The sequence below is a fragment of the Hyla sarda genome, chromosome 8 (genome assembly GCF_029499605.1).
Source record: "Hyla sarda isolate aHylSar1 chromosome 8, aHylSar1.hap1, whole genome shotgun sequence".
NCBI classification, from domain to species: domain Eukaryota; kingdom Metazoa; phylum Chordata; class Amphibia; order Anura; family Hylidae; genus Hyla; species Hyla sarda.
The window spans coordinates 196,659,323-196,681,747 of record NC_079196.1 but is presented as its reverse complement, the minus strand read 5'-3'; the positions used below and the strand labels follow the sequence as shown (position 1 = coordinate 196,681,747).

The following is a 22,425-nucleotide window of genomic DNA, read 5'->3' as shown; positions in this document are numbered from 1 at the left end:
CGGACAGCCAACGGCTGTCCGGGCAAGCTGGGAGTTGTAGTTTTGCAACATCTGGAGGTCTGCAGGTTGAAGACCACTATTGGGTTAAAAATCTTTAATTTTTTTGATTTTGCACCTAAAAATAGGGTGCGTCTTATACGCCGGTGCGTCCTATAGGGCTAAAAATACGGTACTTGGCTCTGTCACTGTCTTAGACTTTCCTCAGAGGGGCAGGACACATGCTTGACCACCGTTCCACTGAAATGCTAACTAGCTATGATCTGCTGTGATTTCGTGGCGAGGGGACCTGGGACCACTGCTGTAATGATCACCGGGGGCACCAGCGTTCCTACACCCATCACCTATGCAGTTCCTAGGTGATAAATGCTTTTTTTCTAGAATACACCTTTAAAAAAAATGAATAAGGACATCTTCATGATAGAAAATTTACTTTTATTTGGTAAAAAAAAAAGCCATAACTGCTCAATAATAGTCAGAAATGTTACAGTAAAAGGTCTGAATCGATGAATAGATAGTTAAATCATCATCATTATCAGCAGACACTGAAGAAAGGAGTCAGCAGGTCAATTTCTCGATGTGACACTGAAATACCATGATAAGAAGTCAAGCTGTTGTATACGTGCCTTCAGTAACATAAGATACAGCTCAAATGCCATAATGAATGGGTGCACGGTAACCTTTTCAATTATTGATGCCGTGAAAGGCTACATTCAAATCAAGTCTATTCCATACCCGAGGGACCGGCATTTGACTTGACCGAGTCCATGCCAGCCACTAAGAGAGTCTTCTATGTGCAAAGTCAATGCTCGTACTATACAATGTTATTTAGTATACCATATAATAATTCAATTACAGGCCACAGCCACCTTCAAGTCTACAGCCACCTTCAAGATGGGACTGATCTCTAAAAAACAGAGTTGGGACACATACAAAGGAAAAAGGTTCGATGGGAAACTCATTTTGACTAGACTCTTTCGCATTCCGCTTTGAGGTGAAGGCCCATACCATAGAAATAGATTCATGTCATGACCAAAGTTACTGTCTCTTTCAAACTAACTGGTTCATATAGTAGCCCACATTTATTTGTAGATGGTCCATTATGCATCCTCTTCTAAAAAAAAAATAACCACCCCCTGCAAAATATATTAAATACAAAGTATTGTATCACCCTGAAAAAGTAGATCAAATTATACAAAAATATAGCAGAACGCGGCTCCTGTTGACACTAGAGTTCATGGTATACAACCCAGTTAGCCTCCCCCCTCTCCCCCCAATTACTTCTGTAAGAAATATCAGTGTTGTATAGAAGTTGTGCGAAATCTGACGTGGCTTCTTATTGGGTAAGTTACAGGTTAGGGATAAGGGGTAAAGGGAAAGGGTCTCAACGTCTTCTAGGCAAAAGTTTGACGGCTGAAGAGGTCAAGCGTGACAGCGCTCAAGAAGGCTGGGATGCTGTTCTGGTGGTGTAGGTGAAGATCAATGAAGTCATTCAAGGTCCTGGAGAAGTTGGTTTCCAGTAGTTGCAACTTTCCACCAGATGGACTTGTTGACTGTAAAAATAAAAAAAAATTGAGAAAAGGTTAAATAGTTTTTTCTTAATTTTTGTATATCATATACACCCTGCTCATAGCACAGTTTTATTTGTCACACCCTAAAACCCAACTAGTCGCCCCCTTCCCACCAATTGTAGTGCACAGTCTACCTCTAGACAGGTAGTTATAGCCATGATTATAAAGATGTCTTCAAAGATCGGCTATGGTCCATCCGACAGAGCTTTTATACACTGTAGCCACACGACTTTGTAAGATCAAGGTGGTGCATTAGAGGAATTATACATTTTGGGATAAGTTACCTTTTTGAAGAGAACATCTAAGCTATGACTAGGAAGAATGATGGTAGAGTCAGGAGTGTGTGATATGGTCCAAATAGGGACCAAAAAGGGAAAGAGCATACAACAAAACCTCTTCGGGAAGACCACCCAAAACTGCATTGAAAATTGTCTTTTATCGGGGTATAATAATGAATAGAGGGCTGAAAATCCATTACACAAAATCTGTTATAAGAGGCGATCTTTTGGAGAAGTTTCACTGTATGACAACAGCTATTTTCCAGTCCCTAACAATGCCTTTAGGGGGTTAGTTAGTGCATTTGCACCCTATAGTTTGGCAGCATTATGACATCTTTACAAGAAGCCGATGATGACCCCAAAACCAACTTTCATTTAGTTCTTTTTTTTTATAGCAGAGAGAAAAGGAACGATGCAGCCACCGTTTTACAGCTCGCGTAGAAGTTTCAGGGACGCCATATGACTGCTGGAAACTTCCTAACCTTTCTACTATTAGATGTCACCCTGACGTATTACACTATTCAGGGAGAGGAAAGTCAATCGCAACCCTTTTTTGCGTGTTTTTTAAATTTTTTTTTGCAAGGTCAGAGATGAATACAACAAGACAATACAGAAAGATCTTACACAGGAGACAAAAGAAATGCTACTGTGCAACATACCCGCTTTGTGAGGGGAGATAATTAGCATAGAAATGGCATCTCATGAAGATCAGAGGAGACACAAAGCTCTAGGACTCTCAATACACCGGAAGATAAAGGAGCAGCCACACTGTGGAAATGTAACCTGCTACAGTAATGAGCTTAATACCTTAAGCAACATCCATCCACCGTAAAGTTACAAAGATCCTGAGTATAATAGTGCATAACAACAAAAATCTTACTCCTGACGAACAAAAAGCCACCACATGAAAATAGAGACTTATTGGAGAATTAAAGTTTTAAAAGTAACGAGGTAGGTTTCATCAAAGGCTTTCACTGGGACTTTGACCTATGAGACCCTTGGGGATCAGCACAATGAAGGGGCTTACATGAAAGAAGAGTCCACCTCATTGTCGTCAGTACAAGTGGCTGCTACCACAGTTTGGCCCGTTCATTGTACAGATTAGTTGGGGTCCCAAAGATTTTAGGCCCAGAGTCCAATCTTTACGATAGGATATCAATGTTATAGTCCCAGATAACCCTACTATGGCCACCTTAAAAAAAAGTTTTCGATAAGAAAAGCATTGTTGCCAATGCTTTCATCCAGAGTTGGCTACACGCTTGTCCACTGCAAAGTTAGAAGCTATACATGGCTGCTGGGCGTCCCCCAGAAAAGAAGGGGTTCAATATAAATGAGTTTCTTCCCTATTTTAGGTAGGAACAAGGGTCTCCACAAGTGCAAACTTAGCAAACACGTCAACCAACACCTAAAAAATAACCAATTTTTTTAACTATGCTATGGGCCCTTTGCCCTCTGTGCTGATGCTCCCAAACCTGTGGCTCTAGAGACTTCAGCCATCAGGCCATGATGGCATTGTAGTTTTGACATCATGACCACGCCCCCTCAATGCAAGTCTATTGACTTGCATTGAGGGGACGTGGCCGTGACGTCACGATCACTGCACCCAGCATTCGGAACAAAATGTTCTGAACGCTGGGGCAGTGTACCCCTTTAGGGAACACTGCTTTTTATTTACAAGTGGTCCATGGGCCAGACATATGTGTTTGGTATCGTAGCTTGACCTGTCAGGAGCAAACACAATCCATGGGCAAGAGTTGTGCTTCTAGAAAAAAAAAAGTTGCTCATAGAGCCTCCTTCTTGCCCCTTTAGTACAGTGAGCGAGTGTTATAAGGTACCTAACATAATGGAGAGCGACCTAATGACAAGTTAGCTTATATCTCTACAGTGGTGGCGCTGACACCATAACTACCGAGGTTCTCTTTAAAACTTCCATTAATAAAATACTTCACATAAATTTGTGCTTAGTGGAGAGGAATGGAAGAAGATGGCACAGTAGCAAAGATAAATCAGAAATTACAGCCTTAAGTAATTACACGGTGAAGAAAAGTAGATTAATTATAGCAGACTCCGGTGTTAAGCAGGTGGGCCCTGAAGTGACTCCGCTCTCGACACCGAGGACAAACTTCCTAAAAGATTTGGATGTGGTGAGAATTTGTATTCGGTGACTGCCACCTCTACCCCACATATGCTATTTTATTTTTCTACGTCAGCACTGCTCACTTTTTGCCTTCAGCGGTGACTGTGCTGTAAACCGATCTGCTATCATCAGCACGTAGCAGCTGCAGACAACTATAGGAACAATTATTGAATTATTTATGACGGGTTATTACTCCAGTCTCTTTCCAGAGCTTTAACATTTTTAATCACTACAGAAGCAGAAAAAAATAAGTGTTTAATCAACGGGAAGGATCAACCATAGAAGTAAAGACAACTACATGGTACAGCCTTAAAGGGGTATTCCATCTCTAGGTTATACCATCACTTCTGATCAGTGGGGGAAGGGGGGTGTCGATCCTACTGTATGATAAGGCCCTCGATCCTGAGAATGAAGAGGACTGCAGTACCGATTCCGTGCATTGGCCCCTTTCTGCCTAGCAGTGCCCGGACATCCTCTGTTCAGGGAAATGCATCAAAGCTCCATTATCTACAAAGCTTGGTGGCCAGGAGTGCTGCTGTGAAAGAAAAATGGTGAATGGCTGAATCAGCGCTGCGGCCCCTTCTTTCCCATGATCAGTGAGGGTCCAAAAAGACAGAATTCCATAATCATAAAGTGATGACGTATCCTAGTGATGAGCCATCATTTTATAAGATAGGGATACCCCCCTTCAGGATCATTTAGGGCCCATTTACACGGCAGAGTGGAATGCAGTTTAAAGGGTTACTCCACTGCCCCAGCAGTCAGAACATTTTGTTCCAAACGTTGGGTGTGGGCAGCAGGGGTTTGGGGGGCACACCCCTCATGACATCACATCATGTCACGCCCCCTCAATGCAAGTCTATGGGAGGGGGCATAGTGACCGTCCCCTCCCATAAACTTGCATTGAGGGGCGTGGCTGTGATGTCACGACCCCCACCGCCCGCACCCAGCATTCTAAACAAACACCGGGGGCTGCCCAGAGATCGGGAGGGTCCCAGCTGAGGGACCCCTGCGATCAGACATCTTATCCCGTATCGTTTGGATAGTGGATAAAATTCATATGCAGCAGCCTCTTATTGTTTTCAATGGGATTCGACTACACGTAAGAATTCCGGACTCCGCAGAAATAATAAACATGTTCATTCTTTCAGTGAAATCCTCCTAGCTCTGATTGATTTGTCAGTGCTTGCCGCACACAGAATGTCTGCCCCAAATTTAACCAAACAGATATTCTGTCATATGAATGGGCCCATAGGCTGGGTTTAGACTGAGGAATATCTGGCCAGTAATATTTGGAGGATGGCTGATTTAGTCAACACTTGGTCTACGCAGATGTAACCTCCTCCTCACTGTTTTCATTCTGCAGTATGATAGGACAGGAGTGAGCATAGAGTTGGACATAGATGATGCTGCAGCCTGACAGGATTATGTTCTGGTATGTAGGGGGACCCCTACTGGTCATTTTTATAAGCCATGGTTTATATACTAATGAAGTATATTAGAAAGGTGAATGTTTTGCCAAGATGTACAGTATATAAAAAGTTTTTCATTCTGACAGTGCCCATTTAAAGTTTTTTATTTTATTTGACCATATGCATTATATTAAATTATACTTCTTTTTTTAACATTTATTTCTAACTTATTATTTGATTCCTAAATGTCAGAATTCCATTTGTCAACCTGCCGAAGTGCAGAGACTACTGAGAACAAGTCACGGAGAGAGAGAGAAGTCGTGGAAGGAAATAATGAGGAGCGAGCAGGTGCATTTCCATAATGTAAAGTATGTGTTATGAAGACAGGTGAAATATAATGGCACCTTTCATCAAGGCAAGAAAGCCCAAGCGTCACAGTATAATCAAGCGCCAGCAACTTATGGGAAATGTGCACGACGGCGACTTAAGTGCATTTTACATAATAGCCCTAATTATGCGGACGCCACACGACAATTTCATATGTGAGAGAATCGGACCTCCACCTGCAGGATGTTTTGTTACGTTTTGCCATTAAAAAGACGGCGGATGTTAATGTCTGTACATAAGTGAAAAGACAATAACAAGAATGACTTTTCATGGTGATGATGATGATGATGGTGGTGGTGATGTTGATGATTGTGGTGGTGGTGATGATGAGGATGGTGGTGGTGATGATGGTCTTGATGATGATGATGAGGATGGTGGTGGTGAGGATGGTGGTGATGATGAGGAAGGTGGTGATGATGAGGATGGTGGTGATGACGGTGGTGGTGGTGGCAATGACGGTGGTAGTGATGGTGGTGAAGATGATGGTTGTGGTGATGATGGTGGTGGCGGGGATGATGGTGGTAGTGATGATGGTGGTGGTAGTGGTGATGATGATGGTGGTGGTGATGATGATGGTGGTGGTGGTGATGATGATGGTGGTGGTGATAATGATGATGATGATGGTGGTGATGATGATGATGATGGTGGTGATGATGGTAGTGATGATGGTGGTGGTGGTGATGATGATGATGATGGTGGTGGTAGTGATGATGGTGGTGGTGGTGATGGTGGTGGTGGTGGTGATGATGGTGGTGGTGGTGGTGGTGATGATGGCGGTGGTGGTGGTGATGATGGCGGTGGTGGTGATGATGGCGGTGGTGGTGATGATGATGGCGGTGGTGATGATGATGGTGGTGGTGATGATGATGGTGGTAGTGATGATGGTGATGGTAGTGATGATGATGGTGGTGATGATGATGGTGGTGGTGATGATGGTGGTGGTAGTGATGATGGTGGTGGTGGTAGTGATGATGGTGGTGGTGGCTGTGATGATGATGGTAGTGATGATGGAGGTGGTGATGATGGTGGTGGTGGTGGTGGTGGTGATGATGGAGGTGATGATGATGGTAGTGATGATGATGATGGTAGTGATGATGGTGATGGTAGTGATGATGGTAGTGATGATGGTGGTGGTGTTGATGATGGTGGGGGTGGTGATGATGATGATGGTGGTGATTATGGTGGTGGTGGTGGTGATGATGGTGGTGGTGGTGATGATGGTGGTGGTGGTGATGATGGTGGTGGTGATGATGGTGGTGGTGGTGATGATGGTGGTGGTGGTGATGATGGTGGTGGTGGTGATGATGGTGGTGGTGGTGGTGGTGATGATGGTGGTGGTGGTGGTGATGATGGAGGTGATGATGATGGTAGTGATGATGATGATGGTAGTGATGATGGTGATGGTAGTGATGGTGGTAATGATGGTGGTGGTGTTAATGATGGTGGTGGTGATGATGATGATGGTGGTGGTGATGATGATGGTGGTGGTGGTGGTGGTGATGATGATGATGGTGGTGATGGTGGTGATGATGGTGGTGGTGGTGATGATAGTTATGATGGTGGTGGTAGTGATGATGGTGGTGGTAGTGATGATGGTGGTGGTAGTGATGATGGTGGTGGTAGTGATGATGATGATGATGATGATGATGGTAGTTATGATGGTGGTGGTAGTGATGGTGGTGGTAGTGATGATGGTGGTGATGATGATGGTGGTGGTGATAAGGGGCCCCTTGTTTTTTGCTTGCATGGCTCAGCTCTCCTCGGGAAGTGTTTTGTGAGGGCTGTACAGATTTGTAACATGGCTATGAGACTTTCTATAAATCCACTCACATGCTTGGATTTCCGGGTACAGCGAAGTGGAAATGAATGTGCACAGCTCTCAGGGAATTTAACATTGATGGTATATATAAGCCATCAATGTTAGTGGGGGCCTCCCTCCAAAGTAGGGGTTCTCACACTTGGTGGACATGATACAATCCTAGGCACAGAAGCTCATACCGTTGAGCAGTAATGGAGTGAAGTGGAAAGAGTATTTGGATTTCCAGGTACCCAAATTAGTAAGCCAACTAATGAGCCACCATGTCGCTTCTATTGATAGTTATATGAACTTTAATGCAGGTGAAAACACACATTTATTGCTCACATTTCATTGTACCCTACCTTGACCCCGTCATCCACCGTTAAAGCTAGATTACACCTCCTGTTATCTTTATGTAGTTCCTACAGAGTGGTTCATCCGAAGGCTTCACTGTAGGCTACAATCTATATAATCAATAGAATAAACTAATCCACTAGCACCCAAGTGTGAAATAAAATCCCATCTCCGCACCAGACCCCAGGGAAGACTAAGAAGGGCAATTTATTATTAAGCAGTCATATCCAGAAAACCATTAACATTTTCAGAAACCTTAAGGCGAACATTACACCCAGAGGCGATAGCACTTGTGAATATTTATTTCCCTCTAGGTGTTAAAGAAACACGAATCGCATTTACCAGATTCGTATGTCTACATTTATACGAGTATCCAGAGGTAAACTATATGTATTAATTACTTATGTTATACAACTGGCATCATCTGAAAGACAGAGGTGGAAGGTCCAAAGACTTCAGGCATGTAAAAATGCTAAAACCCACATTGGGGTCGAGTCACTGGGGATCCATAGACTGACTTGGTGGCTTAGATGGAGTGTGGATGCTCCAACAACATTACCAACATGCATGGTGCATTGGAGAGATCTGAAACAAAAGGAAATCACCGCTCTCTCTCCTCCTGCACACCCGCGCTCAGGTTGCTGGGCTGCATCTGCACCAGATAGAAAGTCCATAGAAAAGGAAGGAAAACCCGGCATCCAAGGTTGCAGTGCAATCGGGAACTTTTTATTAGAACGTTGTGCAGACAGAACACATAACGCCAACGGCGTTATGTGTTCTGTCTGCACAACGTTCTAATAAAAAGTTCCCGATTGCACTGCAACCTTGGATGCCGGGTTTTCCTTCCTTTTCATTGGAGAGATATGAACCAGGTTCAACTCGCTCCAATGCATCGTACATGTTGTTAAATTGCATTCAGACCACCGAGTTGGTCTATGGATCCCCAGTGACTCGACGCATCCAACTGGCCACACTTCTACCTGCAACAGGTAAGTGCAACTTTATATCGGGCTCTGAATGCATTTTTCGGTCTCAGATTTGTCCTCGATTTCGCCCTAAGAGATGCATAGGGAAAACCCGAACCAAAATCGGGGAATGAGTATGAATGCCGCAATGGAAAACAAAAGTCTGAAGCATGTAGACTAGGCCTAAGGGTTTTCTGGCTGGTTCTAGGTCCCCGAGCTTGAAGAAGTTTGGATACCACTAATCTAACTCATGGATCAGTGGTACATGTCTGTTTATCTATCTACATCACATCAATCTACGCCACGTCTGTCAATCTATATTAGAACTGAGTGTACGGCAACACATTAGAATATCACAAAGTATTATCTGAAATGGTATCTAGATTGCAGATAACCGTATAGTTTTTTGCTCATCCTCAATCTTCGGGATACATCATCTAGTACGTACAGTATCTATGTCTTTAGTTTGGGAGCACATTATATGCTCACACCATAGAGGTGGGAGAATGTTATGTCAGTACATGAAGGCAAATTTATGATGCGTGACAGGGCTTCAGTGCATGTCTGGTATATGACTACACCCATGGATCGGACAGCAGGGCTGCAAGCAATTCGGTATTGGAAAAGCAGTTTTCAGCTGAGGCCCCTACTGAGTGATTTATATTGTTCTTTCTTCTTCTGACACCGCGATTCATTTGCTTTACTTTTAAGCTGTAATGGGAGAAGATCCCATAAAAAACAGCCCGTTTGTGAATTTATTATATGGCCAATATGTCAAGGCATTCATGGAGAGTGATTTGTCCCAAAGGATCCAGCATGCTCCGCATAACATACTAATCCAAATTTCCAGAAGACTTAGATCCAAAACGATATCTGTAATGGTTTATTAAGGAATGTATTATCTGTAATTGTTACCTTAAAGGGGTACTCCACCGGCCAGCGTTCGGAAGTGAATGTTCCAAATGCGTTTTTTGCGCTGCGGGGGTCGGCCACGCCCCTTGTGACATCATGGTCACGCCCCTCAATGCAAGTCTACTGGAGGGGGCGTGACTGCCGCCAGGCCCCCTCCCATAGACTTGCATTGAGGGGGTGTGAACATGATGTCACAAGGGGCGTGGCCAACCCCGCAGTGCAAAAACAGCATTTGGAACATTTACTTCCGAATGCTGGCCAGTGGAGTACCTTTTTAAATAATATGTTTCCACCTTGCCTTCAGTATAAATATTAAAGGGGTATTCCAACCTAAAAAGGGCACAGTCACTTTCAAACACTCTGAACATGTTGTAGAGACATGTCCAAAGTTTTGATCGGAACTATCTGGGAGAAGAGCACGCAAAGAGCACGAAACTTACAGCGTCAATCTATGGGATTCTCTCACTCTTCTCGCTCGTTCTAATAAATGATCGGGATCTGAACACTCAGTCCTTTAACTATAAAAAACATTTAACATGTCTGCAGTCCAATTTTTTTTTTTAAAGCAACAGGTAGAATTTAAAGATGCTCAAATGTTTCTATAACTCCCCTTCAATACTTTTCACCCCATATGCAGCCATGGCCCATGCCGAACATGAGTTAGAGGACACCACTTCTCCTCATAAGGGTTCATCAAGGTTACATCAATGTGGGTCCAACTCCAAGAACCACCAGCGATGAGAATTATCATTAAATACACTATAGTCTGTCCTTCTCAGTTATCTTAAAGTTCCTGTATAATTTAGTCAAAAGTCAGACAAATCCTGTTGACTTTGGAGGGTCTGGCTGACTGCCTTAAGTATAATGAGGCCCCCAATCTCTAACCTGATAGATTACGTCTGGGAAGGGTTGAGTAGTTGAAATGCAACGTGCCCTTTTGCACTTTATTTTTTCTTCGTTAGAGAGATAAACTGCTGCCAGAGTCTGGCAGTGGCTTACCCCTCCTTTCTTCATTGAAAACACATGGGGGGAGATTTATCAAAACCTGTGCAAAGGAAAAGTTGCCCAGTTGCCCATAGCAACCAATCAAATTGCTTCTTTTATTTTGCAGAGGCCTTGTTAAAAATGAAGGAAGCGATCTGATTGGTTGCTATGGGAAACTTTTCCTCTGGACAGGTTTTCATAAATCTTTCCCATGATGCTTGTCATCAGCCAAAGAAACATTCCGCTGAAAGCTATTAAAGATGTATGACCTCTTATAATCAGCTGCACATTCCAGATGCTTAGTGACCAGCCATCACAATAAACCTTGTATAATCCCTGTTAGGCCCGGTTCACCCCACGTTTTTGCAGTACAGTTCCTGTATCAGGTTTTTGATTAAAAAAAAACGGATTCCTCAAAACCTGACTAAACTGTATCAAAACATGTGTACAAATTTTTATCTGTATACGGTTTGAAAAATGATGTCCGGTTGCATCCGTTTTTTAAGAAAAAAAACGTATACGTTTTAAACTTTTCACTCCATTATGAATAAAGTTACACTTGTTTGATTGAAATTCCAAGAAAAAAAACTGTGCAAAGCCAAAAACCGTATGGTGAAAACCGGATGGAACCGTACGAACATATAGCTCTGTATGGTTCCCATTGACTTCCATGTTTAAAAAAAAACGCATACGGTTTAATACAGTTTTTCACCCGGACCAAAAACCGTGGTAGGCCACGGTTTTCTGTCCGTAAAAAAAAAAAAAAGTTAAAAACCGTATGGTTTGAAAAACGGAGACAACCGTATACATTATGGTGCATACGGTTTTGAATGGGAAGTCTATGGGCGCGGTTTTCTATAAGGCTGCAAAAGTTTTTTTTTTTAAATGAAACCGAACCGAGCCCACCCTTACATTGCGGTTCAGAGCCAAATACCCCCAGCTTGCTCTTGGACCACCTTACAGGCCTACAAACCTGCCAGATTAGAATGGAGAGTGCCACAGATCACTCCCACATATTGACAGAATGGTTCAGTAGAGAAGATGGGGAAACAAGCAACGCTGCCTCGGTATCTGCAATCAGTATAGGCCTCAATGTATATCTCCCTCTCACTGTCACTTGCTTCATTATGCAAATTATAGGGAGGGGACATATTTAACAAAATTATAGTCATAGGAAAGATGATTCGCCTCAGTTAGAGAGCGCTAAACTGGCAATCACAAAATTTATTGTCTATTTAATGCCTTTAATCCAATTTAATTGACTTTAAATAAAAGAATTAGATCATTAGGCTCTAGTCTGCTGTTCCATCACATTGAGATGCATCTCTATTTGATGATGAAAGGACAAAGATGCAGTTGAATGGAAATTATACCTGCGATTATATGTTGAGATTTCCTTTTAAAACTGTCTTTGTTTAATTTCTTGGGTGAATGCCAGTCTTTAGGAGCTTATTATGTGCCGAGAATACTTCTGTCATCATAAAAAAACCTCAAACAACCGAAAGGTGAAGTCGGGTTAATAAGGCCAATAAAGGAAACGGCAGGTCGCATAGGACTATATAATAACATATAAACAGTGGGGCTGCCCAGTCTGTCGTCGGGAAAACCTTTTGTTCTTCTCTGAAAACTCCATTCGGTCAACCAGTTGAACAGGTTTTACCGTCATACATGAATGTAAAGGGGTCTTTCACCTGTGGAAAACGTCTTGTCACACACCCTACTGGTTGGGATAAAGCACCAACAGTGAACCGTTCATATGCTTTCTTTTAAGTGTACCAGTCGTTACAAATTTTTTTTCTGTTTTTTTTTTTTTTACGACAGTACAAAAGTATGAAGGGCAGCTGTGATAGTATGGGCAAAAGAAAGACCTCTGTGATCCACCGAGTACAGAGCAACCATAAAGGCTATGGAGTCAGTAAGTCCCTACCAACTAAGACCCCTCTACTTTTTCTCATTACAGCTCTAGCTCAGACTTCCAATGCTTCAGCTCTATTTCCCTGTCTACATAGTCACCGGGACCCATGGAAAACAGCTAAACAGTGGGGGTGTGGGCACCTTTCTCTGGCCTCTTGAGAAAGAACCAGAGGTGCGGAGGGGTGCGGTGGCGCTATTGAAAATGGGTAAGAACTGTTTATGTAGCGATGTGGGATAACGGAGATGTTATTGGCATTCTATATACTAGTGCATGTCCAAACTGGGGAGTAGGGAATATGATGCCCCTGTAGAGCGTAGATACAGCCACAATTGGACAGTTCTAGTATAGTTTATCAACGATACACAAATAGAGAAAAACAGGTACCCGCACTCACCGCAAGGAAACAGCAGACCGGCAGTCGCCTCCACTCTGAGCGCCCTTGCTGCCAGCTTGTGCCGGGTATATCCTAAAGTCCAGGAGAGTTGGTCTGCTGTTTCCTTGTGGTGAGTGCGGGTACCTGTTTTCTCTATTTGTGTATTGTTGAGTGACTTTGGATTTCTTGGTCCCCAGCACCCCCGGACTCAGGGACACTAGGACTCCGCGTGGCTACAGTGACAGTTCGTAGGGCTCCATATTATATGCTTTTATACAGCTGGGATATAGGTGTCGGTCCCTCTTTACAGTAGTGCCCTCTGTTTTGTGTCTGTCAGTATAGCATAGTTTATTCCCACTAGCACAAAATAGCACCTTCCTCCTGTGTGCACTTTATCCAGTGTTGTGGATTCTCTCCCAAACAAAAGTTTTTATGATTTTTTGCTAAACATGCACATTATTTTAAATAATTTGTTTCTAAAATAAAGATTGTATTTTTATTTAAAATGGTAATTTTGCCTCTATAATTTCTTATGGTATATAAACCTTTCTCCACATGCCTGGTGACAACTCAATAGGTGTTTTGTTTAAAATTGACAAACCCCCAAAAACACAAAGATGGTCTGTAGGTCATTCGTGGACAGGACTACTCAACAAAAAGATCTTACAGAGGAAGACAGGAATAGAGATGAGCGATGATGTTTTCCCCAAATTTTGCCGATCTGTTGACAACTACAATGCAATGACAAAACTATTTACCAGATTTGAGATTGGTTTCGATGAATATAAGAATCATAGGTGTTGTGATACTCCAGTAATATTTCGTGGAACAGAAAATGAGCGAAATGGTGAATCATCTATGGTCATTAATAAATCGGTCACCTGCCAAAAATGAAGTCCCCTGGTGAGACGTTGCAGACTCCAGCAGAAGTAATAGTTATCTGTACAGAAGACCATGCAGATGACACGGCTCCATGAAAGTGCCAAGGATGTCATGATCAGACAAGAAGACTTCAATGCCATCATTTTAGGAACCCAAATATCCAAGATTTTAGGTTGAGAGTTGTCCCATGACATTGCTTAAAGGGGTACTCCACTGGCCAGCGTTCGGAAGTAAATGTTCCAAACGCTGTTTTCGCACTGCGGGGGTCGATTACGCCCCTCGTGATGTTGTGGCCACGCCCCCTCAATGCAAATCGATGATGTCATGAGGGGCCGACCCCACAGTGCGAAAACAGCGTTCTGAACATTTACTTCCGAATGCTGGCCAGTGGAGTACCCCTTTCCCACTTATATTTGCATACTATTTATAGATACCTAGTATTTATAGTAAGAACATTGGAAAGCATCCTCCATGAACATGAGCAGTTATCTAAGGGTTTCCGGGTCTCACTAGGACCTTGTGGAATTACCAGGGATTCTACAGTAAATGGTGCACACTTCTGACCACTGGTGCCGGTCCACACTTCCAAAACAAGAGTCTTCCTATGACATTGGTCCAATAATGTTTATGTGCCCGAGACATGAATTATGAACACCGACAGAACATTGAGTCTATGGAATAGGCCGGCAACATATAAAGGCTTGTTTTATCGTGTTACATTTTTGTATCTGAGAACAGTTTGCATTTTTTGTCCAATAAGGTGACCCAAGATCACTGTGTTCTTTATAACAGATAAAAACGGGGTGAGAGAGACAGACGACAGCCAAAGATGAAAGAAGATTAAACCTGGGAAACAAGACGGAGGTAAGAGAAAGGAAACAGCAGAATCGGTGGGAGTTCAGGAAAAATTAAAGAAAAAAAAGCTGAGTGTACAATCTAGAGGATGACGGTCTTAAAAGGGATGACTGGAGTGGACTGTCACTGCAGCCCAAAGAGACCACAAAAGGAAGAAACATTACTTTGTAGCGTGGCTTTCAGATGATTTTTTCTTCAATGCCAGTCGTGGCTGACACCAGAACAAGAGATTTCTAAGATCTGAGTAGAGAGCATTGAGCTACGACACCAACGTTCCTCTGCTCTAAGACTCCAGCATTACAATCTGCAAAGAACTTAATTGGTTCCTATTGTTACCCTTCATTATATAGTCTCTGCACAGCGCTGGAGCTCCGAGCTGAGCAGAGCCAGTGACACCCATAGTTCTGCAACCAACAGATGTGACATTAACAATAATACAGTAATCGCGGACATGCAAATGAGAACAAAAGCTTCGTACCTTCAAGAAGTCATTTCTGGAAATGGAAACTAAATCAAGGGTGAAGTTCTTATTGTATAACCCGTATTAAGGAGCACAGAAAATTTTAGTTTACTGCACGATTATTTGCTCATATCTATCTATATCATATCTAATATCTATCTATCTATATCATATCTAATATCTATCTATCTATATCATATCTATATATCTCATATCTATCTATATCATATCTAATATCTATCTATCTATCATATCTATCTCATATCTATCTCATATCTATCTATATCATATCTATCTATATCATAGCGAATATCTATCTATCTATATCATATCTATCCATCTCATATCTATCTATCATCTATCTATCTAATATCTATCTATCTATCTAATATCTATCTATCTCTCATGTCTATCTATCTCACATATCTATCTATCTCATATCTATCTATATCCCGTATTACAGAAAATTTAAGTTTACTGCACGATTATTTGCTCATATCTATCTATCTATCTATCTATATCATATCATCTATCTCATATCTATCTATCTCATATCTATCTATCTTTCTATCTCATATCTATCTATCTATCTATCTCATATTTATCTATCTCAAATCTATCTATCTATCTAATTTCTATCTATCTCATATCTATCTATCTATATCTATCTATCTATCTATCTCATATCTATCTATCTATCTATCTATCTATCTCATATCTATCTATCTATCTATCTATCTATCTATATCTCTCTGTCTATATCTATCTATCTATCTCTCCATCTATCTCTCTCTCTCTCCCTATCTCTCTCATATCTATCTATCTATATCTCTCCATCTATCTATCTTAAAACTATCTGCAAACTGATTTATCCTATCCTAACCTAATATCATGACGTGATACCTATGTTTTTAGATAGGACTGGGAAAATGAGTATTGAATCTTAAATCATAAGTTCACTCTTTGCTTAAATGGGCACTGCCAGATTAAAAACTTTTTATATGTTGTAAATCTTGGCAAAACATTATCCTTTCAAATATAAGAATTTTTTTTATTTCCCTTGAAAATAAATCTTTGCTTAAAAAAAACACTAGGGGCCCCATACCATCAAGAACATTATCCTGTTATGCACAGGAAGGGACAAAGTCCAGGAAGTGAGGGCAGGACTAGCATTCCTCTGTGCTCCTGTCCTATCAGACTTCAGCATGAAAACAGAGAGGAGGGGGTACAGAGCAGCCTACAGTGATTGCATGAGGAGACCCAGAACAACACAGCAGACTCAGGGAGGAAGATGAGTTGTGAGTGTGGCCACGCCCCCTCCATAGAACAGAATGACAAACCAAGTGAGTATATGGTATTTTTCAGCAGCTTCATCTCTAACTTGCAGTTCTCCCTCCTCCCCTCTCCATAGACTTGGTTTGTCTTGCAGACACAGTTGAGGTATGCGCGGCTGATTTTCATTATTATGAAAACATAATTACTGTCCGAGACAGGACATTGTGACCAGAGATGGGCTGAGCGGCAGTATGACACATTGGGTCCCGATGTCACTCTGAGCCCAAGCATCAAGCTTTCTCTCTGGAAGAGGATTGCACCCAAGAAACAGAGCAGGACACCAGAGGCACCGTGGGAGCACTAGAAATAAGCACAGGTTTATTTTTTCATTTACTGTAGAAAGGGCATTGTTCTACCCCATTCCTGCTGGATACCCCTCAATGGCATATATTGTTGTTGTATCCTCACACAACCCTACTAGGTGAGTGGCCACTAGGAGCCCCCTATCAGCTGGGAAATGGCTGAGCGGGCTGTTATTCCCACTAGTCTGGAGACCAGAGTGCAAGGCAAATAAAAAAGTTGGAATCAGGCTGAAAAATGTTATAACAAAATGATAACTAAAGGGATTGCATGACCACAGACAAGCCCTTTAATATGCTAATTTTGTCATGTTGCTCATTGCATTAATTGCCATAGGAGGCAATGCAGCTGTAGCCAAGGAAATGCTTGCCACACTAAAGTGGTACTCCACTGGACAGCGTTTGGAACATTTAGTTCCGAACGCTGTGTACGCACTGCAGGGGTCGGCCACGCCCCCTCGTGACATCAGGCCGTGCCCCTCAATGCAAGTCTATGGGAGGGGGTGAGGCATCCGCCGCGAGTACCCCTTTAATACATGCACAGTCCAGCTCTTCCATAGCAAAAACCCTATAGATAAAGTTCTAAGATGATGACCCTCTTTTTAACGGTCATAATGGGGCATTATCATGATGATACAAACTACATAACACCGGCTTTAGAGCTCGTCATACTGTGACCTCTGCTCATTTCTTGTTCAGTGTATCCCTGACTAGTGCACTGGTTTTCATGTTTTCTTTACTAAAATGAAGGAAGAAAAAAAAAAGAAATCAATTTTTTTGGGAGATGTAAAGCCCCTGGTAATCACAAGCATCTCCAGCCTTCTCCCAGAAACTGTCACAACATCTACTTCTGCCTAATTCTCCCAGCGCACACAAATAATCTCAAACAGGTTGATGTGCGGCGGCTTAGACGATTTACATAGTTTAAGAAAATCCTCATTTAACTCCATCTTTTCCTGTGCTGTGTAACAGATGCTCCCGCATCAGCATCGTACTGTTGGGATTGGAGTAGTATGATCGGAGCCAATGACTCTTAACTGTAACTGGAAAGAGCGCAGATAAGTAGATGAGTCTGTCTCGTCTTCATGGATGTTTCCATTACGTATGTTTTATTCCACAGCAGCTGTATGCGATAGGCTCCATTTTGGTTTCGTATGTGTTTAATTACTCTACTCGGTCATGAGATCACCGTTCTGACTCTCCAAATCCTGCTTAATGGTCCCAACAGGATGTCAGATTCTGACTTTCTGTGGACTACAGGATGACATCAGAACCTACCAAATCCATCCTAATAGTTCCTAGACCCCTCCCAGCTCCATCTGTTATCTCTAAGGGATCAGTATATACCGTATTTATCGGGTATACCACGCACCAGCCTATAACACACACTCTCATTTTTCGAAGGAAATTTGGGTAAAAAAGTTTTTTTTACCCAAATATCCTTGTTAAAATGAGCGTGCGTGTGTGTGCGGGTATACATCCATAAACTGTTTCTGGCCCCACAGAAGCTTCTGCAGTTCAATGATTTAAAGCGGTCGCTATAAACCATTGAACTGCAGCGGATTCTGCGGGACCTGAGTCCCACCGCCGCCACTGCCCGGTTCCCTCCCTGTCCCCGGTTTTATAGTTACATGTCCTGGGGGCCACACTCTTTCAGGCTCTGGCGTCGTTCTGAGCTGTCACTGTATGCCGCGCTCTGGTGAGTGATGTCGCGTTGAGGATGTCGATCGTCATTGCGCAGCGCACAGTGACAGCGCAGGAAGCCGCGGGAGCCTGAAGGAGGGCGGTCCCTAGGACATGTAACTATAAAACCAGGGATGGGGAGGGAAGCGCCCGCATTAAATCATTGAATTGCAGCAGCTTCTGCGGGGCCAGAAACAGTTTATCGGCATATAACACGTAGATATTTTAGGCAAAAAATTTTAGCCTAAAAAATGTGTGTTATACGCCGATAAATATGGTATAGTAGTTATACACCCCCTCTGAGGCTGTATTCACACATTGCATTTCTTGCTGCTTGTTTCTGCTGTGATTTTCCCCTAAACAATTGTAAGGTGCATATGGTAAAAAAATTTATTTTATGTTTACAAAAACAGCTAAAATGCAATAAAAACATCAGATATAGAAATTCAACGTGTGAACACAGCCTAAAGATATCAACTCTACAAGAAACTGTTAAAACATAAAAAGTTTTTTTGTATATCCTCTATCCTGATCAAGAATTGGTGCTTTTCTGTCACCTTGCCTTTTTAGAATATTTTGCCCCCTTGCTATGTTCCTCCTGTCCGGCGAAATGTCCCGGCTCGTGTTTTCTGTAAAATGTAAAAACCCAATAAATTGTATAAAATAAATAAAAATCTCCATAAAACACATCATCTGTGATTATAGGTCAAATCACTTTCTCAACAAGGCAATATTGAAAAAAATTAAATAAACACATTTTGAGTATGAAAATGCATGAAAATTGCACATTGTGAGTCTAATGGGTTCACCTAGGTGATCTCTACTACTCGCAGTCTGATGAAATGACCAAGTGCAGTGATCAAACACCCCAGCCAATGAGACAGGACATTTTGGGAAATGTAGGCTGCATTACAGAACCCACATAATTGTGCATTTGTAAACCAAAATGGAGCCTATCCCATGCCTGCCACATCAGGAAAAAGTGGTAAGAAAAAGGTATACAAAAAACCCCTCCACATACAGTCATGGCCGTAAATGTTGGCACCCTTGAAATCATTCTAGAAAATGAAGTATTTCTCACAGAAAAGGATTGCAGTAACACATGTTTTGCTATACACAAGTTTATTCCCTTTGTGTGTATTGGAACTGTCCAGCCCATTTTTGGAGTTTGGTGTGACATTATGTCCAATTGGCATTTTTTTGTTTTTGTTTTGCCTTTTTTGTTTTAGTTCCAATATACACAAAGGGAATAAACATGTGTATAGCAAAACATGTGTTACTGCAATCCTTTTCTGTGAGAAATACTTCATTTTCTAGGGGCTCCATTTCAGGGGTGCCAACATTTACGGCCATGACTGTGTAAGCAAAAAAAATAAAAAATCCGGGAATGCTTCTTTAATCTGTAGAGCTGTCCAAGGTACTGATATCCTCAATGGACAAATCCTTTAGGAGGTATTCAGGCTGAATATAGTACATTTATGACATATCTGTAAGAATGGGTATACATATCTGATAAATGAGGATCTATCTATGTTTAGTAATAACACAGGTGCCACTGTACTCGTCCATCAATGATGTATGAACCTCCCGGTACAACCTAGGTACAGTACTTCAGACACATGAGGTTCTAGATTGTAAATGCAGAAGAAAAAGCCAAAATTCAGGTAACAGTTTAAAGGGATTATCCAGGAAAAAACTTTTTTTATATATCAACTGGCTCCAGAAAGTTAAACAGATTTGTAAATTACTTCTATTAAAAAATCTTCATCCTTTCAGTACTTATGAGCTTCTGAAGTTGAGTTGTTCTTTTCTAAGTGCTCTCTGATGACACGTGTCTCGGGAACCGCCCAGTTTAGAAGCAAATCCCCATAGCAAACCTCTTCTACTCTGTGCAGTTCCCGAGACAAGCAGAGATGTCAGCAGAGAGCACTGTTGCCAGACAGAAAAGAACAACTCAACTTCAGCAGCTGATAATTATTGAAAGGATTAAGAATTTTTTAATAGAAGTAATTTACAAATCTGTTTAACTTTCTGGAGCCGGTTGATATGAAGAAAAAAAATAAGTTTTTTTTCCTGGAATACCCCTTTAACAAATGTTGTACAAGAGTCTATATATTGTGTCTTGTAAAAACAATAGGCTGCCGGAAGATAAAAATATGCTGCAGAATTTACACTGGGAATTATGATTTTCTGTTTATGTATTAGGTAACTGCATCCAACCACTACAAAAATGTATTTGACATTCTTACAAATAGAATTAATCATTCTCATAGTTTGTAGTGTTGAGCGGCATAGGCCATATTCGAATTCGCGAATATTCGCGAATATATGGACGAATATTCGTCATATATTCGCGAATATTCGCATATTCGTTATATTCTCGTTTTATTTCCGCATATGCGAATATTCGCGTATGCGAAAATTAACATATGTGAATATTAGCATAAAAATTTGCATATGCGAACATTCGCATATGCGAAAAGTAACATATGCTAATTTTCGCATATGCGAATTTTCGCACGCCAGTCTCACACAGTAGTATTACAGCCTTCTTTACACCACACAAGCTGGAAGCAGAGAGGGGTGATCACTGTGATGTGTACTGTGAAGAAAAAAAAATAGAAAAAAAAACGAATATTCGTAATTACGAATATATAGCGCTATATTCGCGAAATTCGCGAATTCGCGAATATGCTATATTCGCGAATAATATTCGAATTGCGAATATTCGCGAGCAACACTAATAGTTTGTTTGAAATCTTAAAATTTTGGGGCTTTAAACATCCCTGAAGTTTAAAGGGGTTGTGCTCTGCCCTGACTTTCGGAGCTCCGCTCACAGTGTCCGGAAGTTCATTACTCCGAACGCTGTGTGCGGGCTTCCGTGTTCGCAGCAGTCGGGCGTGACGTCACGCCCGCCCCCTTGTGACGTCTCGCCCGCCCCCTCAACGAAAGACTATGGGAAGGGGGCGCGACCGGTGTCACGCCCCCTTCCCATAGACTTTGGTAGAGGGGGCGGGCGTGACGTCACGAGGGGCGGGCGAGATGTCACAAGGGGGTGGGCGAGGGGCCGGGCGTGACGTCACGTCCGGCGGCCGTGAACACGGAAGCCCGCACACAGCGTTCGGAGTAATTAAGTTCCGGACGCTGTGAGCAGAGCTCCGAAAATTAGGGCAGCGCACAACCCCTTTAAAGCGTGGTGCGGATTATTGCTTATGCTCTGTGTGGTAAACCCAGTGTTTATAGTACTTATCTAGTTCCTTGGGGTCTAACCCAGCGTGGTTCCTTGTCACCCCATTTAGTTCTAGGTACATCGTTGCATAGCCATTGTTTGTGTATTTTTGTGTTTGTCTCTGGGTCCAAGCGTCCATCTGTTGTTTGCGTTAGGTATAGTTTTGTACATAAGATTTTCATTAGTGTTCAGGTATAGATTTAGGAAATGTTATTTAGGGTCAGTTTTACTAATTTGACCCTGTTCATCTTCCATCTGCTTCCATTCGTGACTGCCAATTTCATCATTTCTTCGTGCCATCATTCAGTTCCATCCTCATTTCTTTTCTGTCATCTACTACTTAGTTCCTAATTATGTTGTTTATGACCTGCCTGTGCTAATAAATGCTTTTATCTTGTGACTGCCTGGCTGTTAAACAATTCTAACCTTCTGTAAGTCCAAGGGGTATCCGAGTATGATCAAGCATTGTTAAAGGGGTACTCCGTCAAAAACATCTTATCCCTTATCCAAAGCATAGGGGATAAGATGTCGGATCACTGGGGTCCCCTGCGATTTCCAGTGTGGCACACCAGTCATCCTCTCCATGCCAGATAACTGGT

General features: G+C 42.1%; 1 protein-coding gene across 1 annotated transcript in view; it reads right to left on the bottom strand.

Moving 5' to 3' along the window:
• Positions 1-425: 425 nt before the first annotated feature.
• MAD1L1 (mitotic arrest deficient 1 like 1) overlaps positions 426-22,425 on the bottom strand; it is a 790,601-nt gene continuing 768,601 nt past the window's right edge. The window contains exon 18 of the mRNA XM_056535643.1: positions 426-1,550. Coding sequence (XP_056391618.1) covers positions 1,392-1,550 — 159 coding nt within the window. The 3' untranslated portion in view covers positions 426-1,391. The remainder of the gene's footprint in view (positions 1,551-22,425) is intronic.